This window comes from Barbatula barbatula (genome assembly GCF_947034865.1).
Source record: "Barbatula barbatula genome assembly, chromosome: 25".
NCBI lineage: Eukaryota > Metazoa > Chordata > Actinopteri > Cypriniformes > Nemacheilidae > Barbatula > Barbatula barbatula.
Window position 1 is genome coordinate 13,949,384 of NC_136788.1, and position 15,483 is coordinate 13,964,866.

At 37.6% G+C, this 15,483-nt stretch overlaps 3 protein-coding genes across 4 annotated transcripts; 1 reads left to right on the top strand and 2 right to left on the bottom strand.

Moving 5' to 3' along the window:
• Window positions 1-187: 187 nt before the first annotated feature.
• On the top strand, window positions 188-1,354 carry cox8b (cytochrome c oxidase subunit 8B). Its single transcript, XM_079450092.1, has 2 exons — window positions 188-423; window positions 1,182-1,354. Exons 1-2 carry the CDS (start codon window positions 313-315, stop codon window positions 1,287-1,289), a joined length of 219 nt encoding a protein of 72 aa, XP_079306218.1. The 5' UTR covers window positions 188-312; the 3' UTR covers window positions 1,290-1,354.
• A 459-nt stretch (window positions 1,355-1,813) lies between these two features.
• On the bottom strand, window positions 1,814-5,905 carry psmd13 (proteasome 26S subunit, non-ATPase 13). Its single transcript, XM_079450087.1, has 13 exons — window positions 5,640-5,905; window positions 5,121-5,199; window positions 4,995-5,029; window positions 4,795-4,850; window positions 4,525-4,568; window positions 4,364-4,450; window positions 4,113-4,284; window positions 3,344-3,423; window positions 3,095-3,220; window positions 2,899-2,961; window positions 2,717-2,797; window positions 2,408-2,524; window positions 1,814-2,300 (listed from the first exon to the last, which is right to left on the bottom strand). The coding sequence occupies exons 1-13, from the start codon at window positions 5,885-5,887 to the stop codon at window positions 2,205-2,207; spliced, it is 1,284 nt and encodes a 427-aa protein (XP_079306213.1). The 5' UTR covers window positions 5,888-5,905; the 3' UTR covers window positions 1,814-2,204.
• A 441-nt stretch (window positions 5,906-6,346) lies between these two features.
• Window positions 6,347-13,119, bottom strand: ric8a (RIC8 guanine nucleotide exchange factor A). 2 transcript variants are annotated; one of them, XM_079449991.1, is made up of 10 exons: window positions 12,838-13,119; window positions 11,825-11,872; window positions 10,510-11,136; window positions 9,368-9,462; window positions 8,957-9,107; window positions 8,228-8,323; window positions 7,998-8,142; window positions 7,765-7,909; window positions 7,437-7,556; window positions 6,347-7,284 (listed from the first exon to the last, which is right to left on the bottom strand). In XM_079449991.1, exons 1-10 carry the CDS (start codon window positions 12,925-12,927, stop codon window positions 7,149-7,151), a joined length of 1,653 nt encoding a protein of 550 aa, XP_079306117.1. In that variant the 5' UTR covers window positions 12,928-13,119; the 3' UTR covers window positions 6,347-7,148. The 2 variants fall into 2 exon arrangements, with proteins under 2 accessions (XP_079306117.1, XP_079306118.1); XM_079449992.1 differs by lacking the exon at window positions 11,825-11,872 and having other exon boundaries at window positions 12,838-13,015.
• Window positions 13,120-15,483: the final 2,364 nt, after the last annotated feature.

Below are 15,483 nucleotides of genomic sequence, written 5' to 3' on the forward strand. Positions count from 1 at the left end.
ATCGGCCTGTCTGCCAACTCGGACTGGTGGGCCGGACACTAAAATACGAGTTGCCAATTGAAACCGTTGAACGTGATCTTCAAACTGAAGCTCGCACAGCCAATAAAATAATGCGCGCTTATCTTACGAGCAGCCGATTGGTATACGCACACATCCTTCTTCACTTTTCTTTTTTCTTCCTGAACTTAAATAGCACTTGGCAGGTGAACATGAAGTACCAGCTCTGTTTCTCTGCGGGGCATTACTTCAGAGCCGTGCGCACTTGACGCATACACTTTGGATACATCCAACCGAGCAACACACCCAAAAACAATGTCGGGTTTGAGTCGCTCTTTCAACCTGCTGAGGGGTTCGATGAAGCATCAGATCACACGCAAAGCCAACATTTCAGCCAAGCCAGCTAAACATGTGCTATCCACTGGGGTGAGTATGAACTGTTGCGGACTTTAACCGGACTCAGGAGCGCACCATGTGTTTGCGCAATAAACGCCCTTTCCTTAACGCATGATCGTTTTTATAGTTTGGGTTATGAAACGCTGACAATCTGTTATGATTAACTGCATTTAAATAAAGGCTGTTGTTATTAAAAGCAAACGGGAAAAATAAGATACGCCATTGACTGGGTTTCCGCCCTCACGTAGGCTATACAGTTTATAAGGTGCGCTTGTGCGTCTCATATGGTTTCGGCTGTTAATATTTTATTTTTCACCGATATTGTAACAAAGGGTCATTCAAGAGTTTTTAATAGACGTGTTTGCGATTGTTGTCGTTGGAGGTCTGTGTTTTATCTGGATAACGTCCAATTTTTTGACCTTGGTCGATTCAAAATAACGAAAGTCATATATCTACGCACTTTCAAAAATGGCACAATCCCGAGAGAAGAAAACACCCAAAATATAGCCAGCCCAAGATGATCTTTTTTTCTTTTGGGAATATTTAGCTTTGCATTGCTTTGCTTCTAGATCTTACGGCCTGGTGCTTTTTTGACTCACCAGTCATAAAACAACCCTATTTATCTTATAATAAAATATCTATCTAATACAATATTTTATGGAAACATTGAAAAACATTTGTTTACATTTTTGCCTGTGCCGATTTTTTTAAAAAGTGTTTTTGCAAAATTGTACAAAGCTTACAACAACAGTATAAACTTTATGCTTGACTGTTTTTCTTTTATGCAGGAGCAAGCAATCGCATTGGGGACCATGTTTGTAACCATCCTGGGGCCCTCTGGATGGATCCTGGCTCATCTAGAGGATTACAAGAAAGGTCCTGGGGCAGCAAAATAAACCTGAAGCATTCCTCTTAACCAAACCTATTGAATCTTTGATAAATAAATGAATGTATTCGATGACTCAACTGGTCTCAATTATTGCAATCTATCTTTCAGAATAGAGTATATCATTTACAGCCATTGTTTTGTATAGCCATATTATTTTATTTCTTGCTTTTAATTGGCAGTCATGGCATAATGATTAGAGAGTCGGACTTGTTGCCGGTTTGATTCTCACCATATCTGACAAATAGGTCACTTTCACAAATCTCATGCACAAGTATCAAGCCCAAATCAAATCGATGAACATCGTTTTCTTTGTAGTGAGATTAACTCCACGGAGTTAGGCTTTAAAGACTGAGATGCTTTTATAGACAGACCTACGAGCATAAACAGAAAGTGGTAGGAATCATGATGGGTTGGTCTTTTGAAGGTCATCTTTGATAAATACGTTTAAGTTATTGTAGCATATCAATGAATGGTACTGATTAAAACAAAACTGTAAAAATGTTTTACCAAAATGTATGCAAATCAAGAATTGGGTTGGAACATAAATCATTTTAATAAATTCACGAAATAAAATAATGTGATTTTGTATGGCTCACAGCATCCACTGTTACATAAGATGTGTGGGAGTAATAAAAGCTTTTAGTTCAACCGTGCTCTGACAAATATGTGTATTTGTGCTTGATTTTGTTTTGAAGTAATCCGAGTGCTGTAAAATTCAGGAACTACAGGTTTAGTTAGAGACACAGTAGAGGAAAAAATCCAAACAGTAAAGATGAACATTTAATAAACACATTCAAAATTAAACACATTAGAACCATTGTGTAAACAAATTGCTTTAATAGCACAATGAAGATACTGAAGTATTACACATAGATCCGAGACACAGAATGAAATACAATGGATAGTCTGATTTCTAATATTTTTAAGTAAGGATGTCCTGAGCCTGTTGTTCCACCAGAACGGCCATGTTCTTCACATCTCCACACCAGAGGTCCAAACGGTCCTTCATGCCCTTAATCTGTGGAGAGGGAAATAACGCTTGGTAAACATGAATCAGGAAAAAGTCCCTATAACCCAATAATGTTGCATATCATATTATGGAGTTTGTGGTTGAGGTAGGAGTACCTGTTGCAGGTCCAGTACTCTGGGCTGAACCCAGGTCATGTGAACTTTCTGGTCTACCTCATCGATGCTTCCCTTGATCAGTCCGACGGAGAGAGCTTTCATCACCAACAACTCCACCTGAAGGATAGTCAGGGATAATCAGAGGAACGTCTAGACAGATTCCCAGCATTAAACAGCGCTGTCAATTCTAACTAAACAATTGAGTATTCCCTCATTATTATGATATAATCTGTGTCTAATAACACAGTATCTAATGCACATTAAGATTATGACATGAAGTTTCTCTGTTTTTAGGGAGAAGATACAAACCTCATTCACTTGAATTTTGGAACTTTGGGCGATTTCTTGGAAGGTCAGCTGCCTGTGATTGGCTGGCCTTGTGAAAGTCATCTATAATTCAAGATAATTGTTTACTTTTTGTTAGTACTAGTCTAAAAGAAAAACAATACATTAACAAAAGAAAACTATCTTGTTTTTTTTTAAATGCATACCTCCATTACACAGAGTAACTGGATCTTCTGCATGAGTTTGACTTCTTGAGCAGCAAGATCAGGCTTTGGAGAGACATTTTTATTTATTTCGTCATACATTCGTTTAGAATAAACATTCTCTTCAATGCATCTGCACTGAAACTCCTTGATATTTTTATAATGAACTTTTTTTATAATGAAAAATTTGTTTGCTAACCTGTTGGCCCCAGGCAGACTTCAGGGCTTGGAATCTCTCCACGTTGCCTGCGTTAAATGCATAGAGCGTGTCTATCAGCCACTGTTTGTCTGTTTTCCTAAGAGACTCCAGGACTGGATGCATCAGCTTTAAAAATCCAATATTGTTGTTACAGCACACAAAACAAGTGGTTAAGTTAACGCCTTAAGTTAATAGGTTCAAGCAAATGAAACCGATATAGCCGAGAGGCAGTGTGCAACAGGCACTTACCAATTCCCCAAAGTTGTACACACCCTCTCCAAGCAGACCTGCCAAACCCAATGTGAAGGCTCTTTCCTGCTGTTCTGCCTCTGTGGTGAGAAAAATCACAATAAGTGAAAAACGGTGAGAGCATCTCTTTATATTTCTACCTGCAATGATGCAGAGACACCACTAGAGGGGAAGTGTCTTTAAACAGGTCATATGACGCAGCTAAAACGAATGCTTTGTTTTAGATGTAATGCAATGTGTATACATGATTTAAGGTTCAAAAACATATTTGTGTCTCCTCTTTGTCCCGCCTCTCTGAAACGCACGGATGTTTAACAAAGCTCATCACTCTGAAAAGCGAGGTTTGCTATGATTGGCCAGTTAACCAGTGCGTAGTGATTGGTCGAGTACGGCAAGCGTGGAACGGAAATGTAATTCTTCTTACCATATTTGGAACATCAGGTTCCAAAGGAATTGTACTGACAGGTACGCCTGTAAGCAAGTAAGGACTTGCTTAAACATTTGGGCGGTCTTAGTCAAATCAAACCACAAACTGATGTAGATTTGAGGAGGTGTGGTTACACAAGGCGTTTCAGGCAGGTCTGGGTGAGCATTCGCTTCTAGATATATGCATCATTTGTTATGACACTTGATTTTTTCCAATTTTACTTGTCTAATACATGCACGGGCAACTTAACACACACCAAAGACACAGAAAAACACGTATTCACGTCACATGACCCCTTTAGAGGTCATTAAACAAAAGTGTTATTTAGCAGTTGCTATCTACCTGGCAAGTCTTTGGCCTCCACACAACCCAAGTACCGCAGGGCGTCCTTGTAGTACAAAGCGTGGTTCCCAATGATCCGGTAATATTTACTCGACAGGTCATAAAATCGCCCGTGTACTGATGTCACACCTGGCAGATTGTTCAGCATTTCTTCCACCTCCTCGATTAATTTCTGTAAGAGGGATTTCACAATATGAAAGACACTATTTGAGGAACACAAGTCACAAGTAAAATGGGTTTTTTAATAAGACCTTTGTCGCTGGGAGATCGTTGATGTCGAGCTTGAGACTGCCAATAGACGTTTTGCATAAGCTGACGGCCTCGTCACTGGATTTCACCTGACAACACAGTGGCTTTAATATCTAATGTAAAAAGTCTAGTAAAAGCATGCAAACGTAGAGAAACATCCTACCTTCTCTTTCGTTTTCTCAAGAAAGCTAATGGCCGTTTTGGGGTCTGTCGAAAAATATTTATTTATTTATGTTGTAACATATCACAATTCTAAATGACCTTACAACTGATGAACCATACAAGTAATATGTTATCAATAACTATCAATAGTAATAAAAGTCAATGCCTTTTCTGTTAACTTTTCATTTAGGCTACATAAAGAAACTAAATAACCACCAACAGAAAATGCACACAAGATGGCTTAAGGATAACATTCAAGAGCAGTTGTTACCTGTCATTTGTCTGGCAACATGAAGGATGATTTCTACTAAAGACAACGGGTTGATTCTGTCAAAGAAAATGAATACATTTCAACTAAACTGCAGAGAGGCAGATAAAAAAATGTAAGTATATAAAAGCGAGTCGATGTTAATAAACAGATCAACTGCTTTGTAGTGCAAAACTCATACGATATCTTTGAATCATCCTCACCTGTGTTCAAAATCACTGAGAAAGTTTTCATAGAGCTGTGGAAAAATGAGAAAATAGACTTTCAAAACATCGCCCATCATATTCTTAAATCCTGCATAATAGCAACAATCTGATTTGATATCACACCTGAATGAGACCGTCCCCTTTGGCAAAATATGGGTTCTGCACGAAGACTGTCAACTTCAGAGTCAACTGGTGCCACAGTCTATCAAAAAAGCAAATACACGTACATTGAATTAATAAAATAAATGAACCATGGTTTTACTACAGCATCCAAAGTTTGACAATAGTATTTGTAGTAAAGCCAAGGTAACCCCATATTCATCATGTTCTAACTACAGTTGTCACATTTTAACCATAATAGTTAAATAGCAAACATGGTTACCATGATATTGAACTATAATACAATCGAATTTTGATCGGAATCTGATTTCAGTCCACGAAGTGCTTGATAAGTCACTTAAACATAAGGCACATTTACAAAAACACACCATAAATACATAACACAGATAAAAGTTCGACGTGATGTTAAAACTCAGTTCAACTTCGACTGATGTGATGTATATATGTGGAGTTTGTGGTATAAAGCCGCAGTAGCCTAGCATGCTAAATGACTCAGCTAGCGCACATAGACATCATTCATACTTTCTGTTGTACAGATCTTCCAGCGAATGCCACTCTGTAGCCATCTCAGGCGTCGGACTCTTGCTCTGCTGCTGTTTGAGATAGCCCATCAGATCTTTCATCTTGAATGTTGATGTTTTCAGTGTTTGAGTGAGAATAATAAAGCGCTTCTTGCTGCTGTCACGACTTAATCTGTGCCAGTGAACGGAAGCGACGCAGAAGAGAACATGGGCGCTACCGCCACCTGGAGGAACGGAGTAAAGATGCATTTACAGTCTGTTTTACGTATACTACAAAGATAGACTTCCACTTATATTTATTTTAGTTTAATGATATCTTCTGACCCTTAATTTAGTGGTTCTCAAACCGGGTGGTTATTTTTTAGATCAAGTAACGTTATTTCCGGGGTACAACCAACAAAAAGCACATGCACAGCCCAATAAATAATATTGTTCGTCATTTGTTTTATTGATGTTATTGTAACTGTATGACTTTTATTACTATTGCAACAGAGTATTGATAAGATAAAAATATAATGTGTAGTTATAACCATTTTTCCTTTGTTCCGTCACTTCGGTTCTCCATGACACAATTTAAATAGGAAAGAAAAATATCCATATTTATGAATTTGTAAAACATTTCAAATGTGTATTTTAAGGATCAGCAAAGTCATATGGGAACTATGTAAATTATTGTGTGTTTCTGATAGAGAGAGATATGAGACAACAACAAATTCATTTGTTTTATTATTGATCTTACAATAAAGTTCTTGAAACACAATGTGATATAAATCATGTTAAATATAACATTCCCCTGTAGTCTTTTATACATACTACACAAGCTACGTGGCCACTGATGACAATATACAGCAAGCACACAGAACAAAAAGCACTATATACACCGAAAAGTCATTTTAATAATACACAATAATTTCACGGAACTGAAATGGCTTCAGGAGGGTTTATATCCTCCTGGGCAAACTAAAATGTTTCCTTAAAAAAAGAAGAATATTCTTCGTAAAATATATCATCTCATAAACTCTGCTTAGTTGTCATATCAGTTTTCCCTGGTCAGCTCAGTTCATACTAAAACAAACAAACAAAGAATAAATAAATAAATAAAGCAGCTCTCTCTCTCGTTCTCGATTCGTTTGAATAAATTCTTCCTAGGCCACAGTATAAATAATAAAATAATATCTGTGCTTTCATGAAATGATACGGTGTTGCAAATACAGAGAGATCCATTAAATGATTTCTCTAATGTTAGACACTAGCCACTGTGTAACCAAACCATGTTTTCACAGTCATTGTACAGAATAGATTATTGACAGGCCAACACAATAAACCTGAAATGAACTAAAAATATCTATCACCAAGTGCTTCCAAGCAGTTGATTTCATTCACGGGTCAGATGATTTCATTCTTTCTTAGGATTCACCAAAAGTTATTTTTTACCTTTTAAAAACCCGAGTGCTTTTTATTGCACTGCAACATTACAAGTATCCAACTGTCTTCAGTTTCAGGATCCTTGCTAGTTTGTATCGCTGTCGCTCTCTGAATTATTAAACTCTCCAAATTGTTGCTGGGCCAAATAATGGAACTCTTGCGGTTCCATTGACGTCATTTTACCGTCAGCTCCAATTTTCATTGGTTGGATCACCTGCTCTCTGAAAAACAAACATCAAAAACAGATTTAAAGGCATTATGAAAACTTATTGTTTGTCGAATAAAGCAATAATGTCGAAAGAATCAATAATACAGCTTTATGATAATAAAGCTGTGATTTTGATAAACATATGAATAATAATCGGTAGGGTACCTTGAGAGTTTATCAAACATGTTGACTAACTTCATGGCCTCATATTCTTTCTGTTCTTCTGTCATTCCATCCATAGGGTTGGGCTGCTCTTCTTCCACACGTCCAGTCACTGGATTAATACTGTAGGGCATAATGAACATAACAAACATCTCTAGCATTACATTAAGACATGGACATTAAAACACAACGGTATGATTTCTCTGTTGTATATCGCATATGCTTCACCCGAGTAAATCACCTTAACATTCATTTTCAATTAAGTACAGTTAGGTTATCATAGATCGTTTTTCACTAGATGAATGGTTTTGTTATATTTACTGTGACATACTGGGGTTTTGCTTCTCTGTACTCCTCTGTATCGCTGTCTTCATCCTCTGAATAGTGTCCGGGGTCTCTACCTCCTCTCATCAGCCCCCGAGCAGCCAACAGCCCGGCTGCATTACCATAACCCGTGTACTTGATAAACCTTGAAACTGAGACATGACAAAAATGGCTATTATATTTATTTAAACTATATATGTAAATGTAATGCAACCAGTGATGTAATAATAATAAACATACCGCTTTCTTTACACAGCACAAACAGAAACTCAGCAGCGCAGTGTTTCACATCTGTGTCAATGTGGGTCATCAGACGAACAAGTTTGTTCCGCATGGCGTGGCCGACCTCGGGTCTGTTTTTAACATCACGTAGCGGTGGAAGAACCTGACGACAAGTGTGAGTGCGCAACGTAACTAGAACGATCTTAAATAACACCCAATGAAAATCACCACATTTAGACGAATCTCACTTTCATTCGTAAGACTTTCCTCGTCTCCCTGTGAATGCGAGCGCTCTCCGTCAGGAGGTTTAATGAGGGCAGCAGGGTCTCCTTCAGCTTGTTTCCCTAGAAACAGAGCACGAGGACCACAAGAGAAGACACTGAGGGGACATTATTTTGCTCCAGATGCGCCCTGGTGGAGAAATTCCCCAAACGCCCAGAGCAAAAACAATAACAACTGAATTGGTGACAAAAACAGGTGTAGAGCGGCTGCCGGGACAGAAATAGCACCAATAAATGAATCGCAGGTGTTACACCTCAACCTCACTAGGCACGACAAAACTAATTTCAAAATGAATCTCTGCAAACAGTATAGAAAAGGTTTCATCGGACATACGTGCCTGGTCCAAAGTTTATTTCCGGTCTGTATTTTGATATAATCTTACAATTGATATCATATTATTTATTTTAATAATTATTTATATTGATATTTTATTGCATTAGATTCAATTAAAACTACTCAACAGTTATTGATTCTTCGCAGAGGTCCACCGTAACTTAAGTTTGGCCACATGACGTTTGTTTATGTTGTTGCCGCTGAAACCGACTGTATAAACTCTCAAACTCCCGAGCAATCAAAATGAAACATCGTTTGGTTACAAGATACTTATTTCCCAAATAATTCTATTCAATGTAATTGACTCTCAAACTTCTAAGTGTTTATATTCTTCTTAGGACAGAGGCGTTAAGAATGCTCACCCTGTCGAGCCGTTTCTCCATAAACTGCAGCAGAACTTTGACAGCGTCCATGTTGACGCCCATGTACTCGATAGACCCCTGCTGAACTTTGGGCATGAGCAAGACATCGAGACAAGGAAGAGGCAAATTCCCTAGTAGGTTCACAGTGTGGCTGTAAAACAAGATTGAACTCAAGAAAATGAATAAATCAAGGGAAATCTTTTAATGTGACAACCAAATTCACAATTCTCCAGTCACAAGTAAGCAATCTTAACAAATGAGGGCGAGAGGCACAGCTGGGTCAAACTGTGCCCCTGTGTCAAACTTCCCATTATATTGTATTTTGCATATTTAAATTCTAAAGGGTCTACATGAAGCTGTATTGCATCCACGCTGTCCTGTGTGTTTGTTTGTGTTTGTGCGCCATCGCACCTGTGCATCTCCTCTGTGCGTTCCTCGCCCTCTGAAGTGCTCATGAGGCAGTGTCTCAAAATGGCACCCAGGTGTCTGTAAGTGGCCGCCTCCTCCTGCGTCGCACACATAAGCATAACATAAGTCCCATGAAACAGCATTACATCTGCTTAACATATGATTCAACACTGTTATTTACCAGTAGATAACATCTTTTCTCTTTGGAAACCCAACCATCATTGGATGTCAGTGGGAGATTTTCTAAACTGTAATCTTTAAGCTTTTAAAGGCTAAATGTTTGAATTATGTACAAAACATGATAAAACTATTTCTTCAAACCTAATTAAAGGGACGGTTCACTCATGAATAAAAATTCAGTCATCATTTACTCACCCTAGAGTTGTAGCAAATCTGTAAAATATTTTTAGTTTTGATGAACCCAGAGAAAGATATTTGGATCAATGCTTGTGACCAAACCGTTCGTGGACCCTATTGACTACCATAGTAGGAAAAGGTACAATGGTTGTCATAAGTGCCCCAGGCTGTTTCCTACATTCTTCAAAATATCTTCTTTTGTGTTCAACAGAACCAAAACATTTTAAAAGTATTTTTCCTACCATGGTAGACTAGTCAATGGTGGCCAAGAACTGTTTGGTTCTAAACTGATATTTAGAAGTATTCTTCTAAGAAGTATTCTTCTAAATATCTTTCAGAACAAAGACATTTATACAGATTTGAAACAACTCGAAGGTGAGTAAATGATGACAGAATATTCATTTTGGGTGAACTGTTCTTGTAAAAGCATTTTGGAGTGTTGGAGTGAAAATGTAATGCTTGAGAAATATCAATATATTGCTGCCATACAACACTAACGCTTGTTGTGTTGAAGGGATAGTTCACCCAAAAATGAAAATGTATCATTCCAAACCTGTATGACTTTCTTTCCTCGGCAAAACACAAAACAAGATATTTTGAAGAGCGTTGGTGACAAAACAACACTGACCCCCATTGACTTCCATTGTATTGACACAAAACCGGAGACATTTCTCAAAATATCTTCTTTTGTGTTCTGCAGACTCAGGTTTTGAACGATACACGAAAAAATCAATAACAACAGGCAACTAAATAAACAAATGCGATAAAGCCAAACACATCAATCTAACCTCGTCCACATCACGTCGGTTACAATCGAAGGTGACATTGAACAGAATCTTTAAGATTTCCATGACTCGCTCCGTCTCCTGCCTCCCGAGCGGCGGGAGCTCCGAGGACCCATCCACGCCTGCACGGGCCACCTCATACATGTCAGGCCACCAGAGGTTGAGCGTGGCATCCAGAGCTTCTGATAGGAGACTGACACCCCGCAGCTCTCGTGCCAGCTGGGCTCTGACGTCCACGCGCAGGGCAGTGATCAGAAACATTAGCCGTAGGTCGAAGAATCGCACGTCGTGGTTCCACTGCGGCTCACGGCACTGTTTCAGCCTCTTGGCCAATCCCATGATCAGCTGAAGCTCTGCCCCCGCCTGCTGAGCCGCCTCGCTGTTAAAGACGATGTTGCACAGGCATTTCAGGGCCTCCACAATCACCTCCAAGTCGGGGCTCTCGTGCGTCAGGCCCTCCTCCAGCCCAAGTCCGGCGTGTCGGATCAGTACCTGCACGGCAAGGCGGGTGGCGAACGGGGCTAGGCTCTTCTTATCGCGGGACAGGATGCGAATGGTTTCAAGGCATGCCAGCTGACAGGACGGCTGGAGGTCTCGCTCCAGGAACCCGAGCACCAGCTCGCCCAGCCTCTGAGAGGAGAGAGAGAAATACAGTGAACATCAGCGAACATTTAGACCATCACATACCGTATAAGGCCGGAGGTTCCCAGTGAGATTTTACAGTGGACATCAACCAAAAATTTGACAGGGAAATGGGAAAATATTGTTCAACAAAGCAAATGCATTAGAAAAAGATAATACAGAGATTAAATTAGATTTTATTGTCGGCTTGTTTCTGAACCGCAATGATTCCCATGAAATGATGTTTTGTCAACATCTCAACACAGTGTCAGATTCCGAAATCCCAAAGGAAGTTTCCTAAAATTTTGTTGCAATCATGTGATACTATAAAACCTTCTTTGTTTCACTGCAAAGTCAAACTACCAGCTGAATCTAGTCTGTACCGTCAGACAATCAGAAATGAAAAATAGGTTTTGGGTTCTACAGTAATTCTGCACTACAACTAAAATATTGTGCCACACAGGTACCTCTGGCAAATGTCCATCCTACCACAAAACGCATGCAAAAAACACAAGTAAACATCAAGTGAAACCCAGCATGAATCATTAAACGAAATGTCATGTAAATCGGTTGTGAAGATTTGTTTGTTATATTAAAAATCGGTATCATAAAGGGTGGCTGGGAGAAAGCAATAAAAGCTGGCTCTGGGTTACATCGTTGACTGCTTGCATTACCGTATGATATCAATAAGGCCTACCTCTCTGTCTTCCTCTTCCCCGGGGGTAAATGAAAAACACTGTGACTTCTAAAAGGGAAAGAGCAACAACATGAAAAAGTTTCAAAGGTAACACATCGAAGAAATGCATATATAAATATAATATGTGTGTTATGCAATAGGAAAACACAAAGGCAATTTAAAGACTGTAAAATAAATGTTACATTAATGCTGCTTATCACTGATAACAATATTAATTCTGTCCTAATGGAAGATTAGAGCTACATGAATCTCTCACAAACTATCAGGATCAAGCTGAGAAATCTATTTGAGTCCTAATCCCATCTGTGTCAACCAACGTTCTTTAACCTGTATGACTTTATAAGACTTTTTTCCACCAATAAAACTCTTCCAGTATAGTGTGTGCATCCTACACTGTCTTCAATAAAGGACAAGAACCCATCAGCTGAATTTCAAGCAAATTGCTGTTTAACTACTGTAAAGATGTATTATTCTATTCTATTCTATTCTATTCTATTCTATTCTATTCTACTCTATTCTATTGTATTCTACTTTTTTTTAACTGTACTAACATTATGCTATCCTCTTTATATATTAGTAGTATAATGCTACTTTATATTTTGTTTTTTCTCTTCTATTTTTTTCCCACGTAAGCATACTTTATGTAAGCTTTTCCTTGTTGCTACAATGATTAAACAAATAAATATTATTAAACAGAATACAGTATCTGATAAACACGCACATTACACATTTAATTCTGTTTACTAGTCAAATTAATTTGCATTTGCATTTACAACAACCGCATTTTGCAAAACCCATGTAACATTCTGCCCATGAGACTCATCGATTTTGTTTTCATACATTATTTACAAATATATAGATTACTGTACTATGTCTAATATACAGTGCAACAAACTATAACACATGCAATATTTAAAAAAAACAATGTATTGAATTTACTGTAAACGCTCTCCCGGATAGAAAAAAATCAACAGTTCCTCCCAAAATATGGATGTTACAGTGACATCATTTACCTCTTTATTATACATCTGTAAAGCTGTGAGTGCGGCGTCCTGATCGCCCGTTTCCATATTTTCTATGATGCCATTTAAGTCCATTTTCATCGCTATTCCGTCCTTCTGTTTTCAGGAAGAGACGGAAAATCATTCAAACACAATCAGCTTCTATCCTCCAGTTTTATTCCAGAAGCTCCTGTATGATGCGATTAAAGCGGCTTGCGAAAATCACGGCAAAGAATCATGGGATACGTAGTCCACGAAGTCCCGCCTCTGAACCACTCGTTGCTTGCTGCGATTGGTTTAGCAAACATGCACGACATCTCATATGTCGTATCACAGAACTCTACAGATGCAAGGGGTGGGACTTCCGGTTCGCAAAGGAACATGGAAAATGTAGTGCAGAAAAATAAGCATTACTCATTTAAAATTGCCACAATGTCATTGTTGTAAATATCTCCTGGATGTTTCACAAACAACAACATGGGTTATAAAATGCAATTTAAAACAAACATAACATAATTATTTATATTTAAAATAAACTGTAAATGACATCACTTAAGCAGAGGGCGCTGTACTCAGAACAGTAGAATTTGATCCGCAGTACATTATTATGTTGCGTTTATATTCAATACAGTTAAAACAGAGTTGAAAACGCATAAACACCACAATGATAAAGGATAACGTGCTTTATATATTTCAATATTAACATAGTTAACTCAGTTCTTGTTGAGATTGTTTTGGTTTGATCTTACATTGAGTGCCTGATCATCACTTTTATAAAGGTTTTGCCAACTTAGTAGTAAAAAATAAATTAGAAAATAAATGAAAATTCCACAGAGATGTGTTTATTTGAGAATAATTCCTGTTGTCATCATTGATCGTATTGTTTTATCTACAGTGAACTCTAGTGGTTGCAAAGGAACATTACCATGCACCTGCTTGACAGAAATAAGTCAAATTGACTCAAAATTTTATAAACTCATTTAATATGAATGTATTTAAGACATACATATCTAACAGAAACATATGAATATTAATGAATTCCCTCTGTATGCTTCATTTTCAGTTTGTTAGGGACTGACCGCCTTTAGTCATTGCATTGAAAAAAGCAATACAAGTAAATAGTGACTGATGCTGTCAGTCATTAACATTAAAAATGTTTACTTCTTATTTGATCTATAGGGTTACGTTAGTACCACAAAACTAACATAATGTACAAACGGTCCATTACACGATGAGTCAGTTAAACATGACAATTGCCTGAAACTACAGACAAACTTGTGAATTCACACTGTAATATTTTTACAGACATTTAGTGACTCACACCTAATAGACGTATTTAACGTGTCTTGTGGTCTCCGTCAAAACAGTTTATGTGTCTAGTTTTCCAAACAAAATGACAAAAAACTGTGTTTTAAAGCGAATGGGCTTTGCATGAGATTAAATAACATTATTCATTCTAAACCTTCATACTACACTCCCTTCTTGTTCATTTTAGAAGACAGCTCATCATTTTAATTCATGACTATTTCCCTTAAACAAATTCTCTTATTTCACCAAATGTATGATTCTGGACCAGGAAATAATTAAATGTGATAGTTGTTGCTGTTGATATTTGCATGGTGAGTGGGTGAAGTATGACGGGGAAAACCCTTTTATAAAAACATCAGACTTTAACAGGAAACTAAAATGATCTGACAACATGCACATGTTTCACCTGTTTGGTGTGTAATCATTTGTCATGAGGAGTAATGTTACAATTCATGATGTCGAGATTCTAGATGAACAGAAACCTGTCCGAAAAATGTCTATAATGGTGTTGATTTTAATATTCGTAATAGTATTTTACGATTTAATTTTAAAGCGTGAGCTGATGTCAAAGTGGGCAGTATTACTGTTGACCACACACTAGGTGAAACAAACATTTGTCGACTAACTAGTTAAAATGTCAATATCTTATGTTTATGCTGAAAATTCATCAATCGTACACTATGCGTATACTTAGATGTGTATGATGTAGTAAAAATTACAAACTTACTTGAACGTCTACTATATTAATCCTGTACCTGGGACTAAATTCTCCCACGTTTTACATATAAAAGTGCATCTTTACAGTATGTATACGTTAAGTACATTATATAAGTTTATAAGTATACGTTTTCTCTGAGAGGTACATAAAATAAACCTTGAGTTTACGTTCTTATTCTAGCTTTACAAGTATGCATTCTTAAAAATCCAACCAATAAAACTGTTCTCCCAGCTTGAACAAAGAATTATTTAGTAGATATTTTTTTATATTGATTATTTTGACTGCAGGTTTATTCGTTTTTGTATGCCACATAGGCCCGGATACACAGACAAGGCTTAGCTTAAGCCAGAATGATGCCTTAGTATAATTAGTATGAATGCCTTGGATAAAACATTGACTGGTGGGCATCTTTAGACAAAACAATGGCTATGACATATTTTAAGAAATGTATTTTCAGTTAAGACAGCTCAAACTTTCATTTTAGTCATGGACTAGTCTCATGCCTTGTCTCTGAAACCGGTCAATCATGTGTTAAAAAATATTTAAGACATTCTTGATGTTGTTCTGTTAAAAGAAAGAACAGACTCTTTTTTATTTTTCAGCTAAACTTAATGTGCCTCATCCTCACAGGA

What these genes read in the sequence shown, in the direction of transcription:
- ric8a (XM_079449991.1), bottom strand. Translation starts at nt 12,927, where the DNA reads ATGAAAATGGACTTAAATGGCATCATAGAAAATATGGAAACGGGCGAT. An exon ending in GGAAAGTCTTACGAATGAAA is followed by an intron (nt 8,143 to 8,227) that starts GTGAGATTCGTC and finishes ACTTGTCGTCAG; the next exon opens with GTTCTTCCACCGCTACGTGA. An exon ending in TACAGAGAAGCAAAACCCCA is followed by an intron (nt 7,557 to 7,764) that starts GTATGTCACAGT and finishes TATGCCCTACAG; the next exon opens with TATTAATCCAGTGACTGGAC.
- psmd13 (XM_079450087.1), bottom strand. Translation starts at nt 5,887, where the DNA reads ATGCATCTTTACTCCGTTCCTCCAGGTGGCGGTAGCGCCCATGTTCTC. An exon ending in CTCAGTGATTTTGAACACAG is followed by an intron (nt 4,851 to 4,994) that starts GTGAGGATGATT and finishes TTTCTTTGACAG; the next exon opens with AATCAACCCGTTGTCTTTAG. An exon ending in ACGATCTCCCAGCGACAAAG is followed by an intron (nt 4,285 to 4,363) that starts GTCTTATTAAAA and finishes TCCCTCTTACAG; the next exon opens with AAATTAATCGAGGAGGTGGA.
- cox8b (XM_079450092.1), top strand. Translation starts at nt 313, where the DNA reads ATGTCGGGTTTGAGTCGCTCTTTCAACCTGCTGAGGGGTTCGATGAAG. An exon ending in AACATGTGCTATCCACTGGG is followed by an intron (nt 424 to 1,181) that starts GTGAGTATGAAC and finishes TCTTTTATGCAG; the next exon opens with GAGCAAGCAATCGCATTGGG.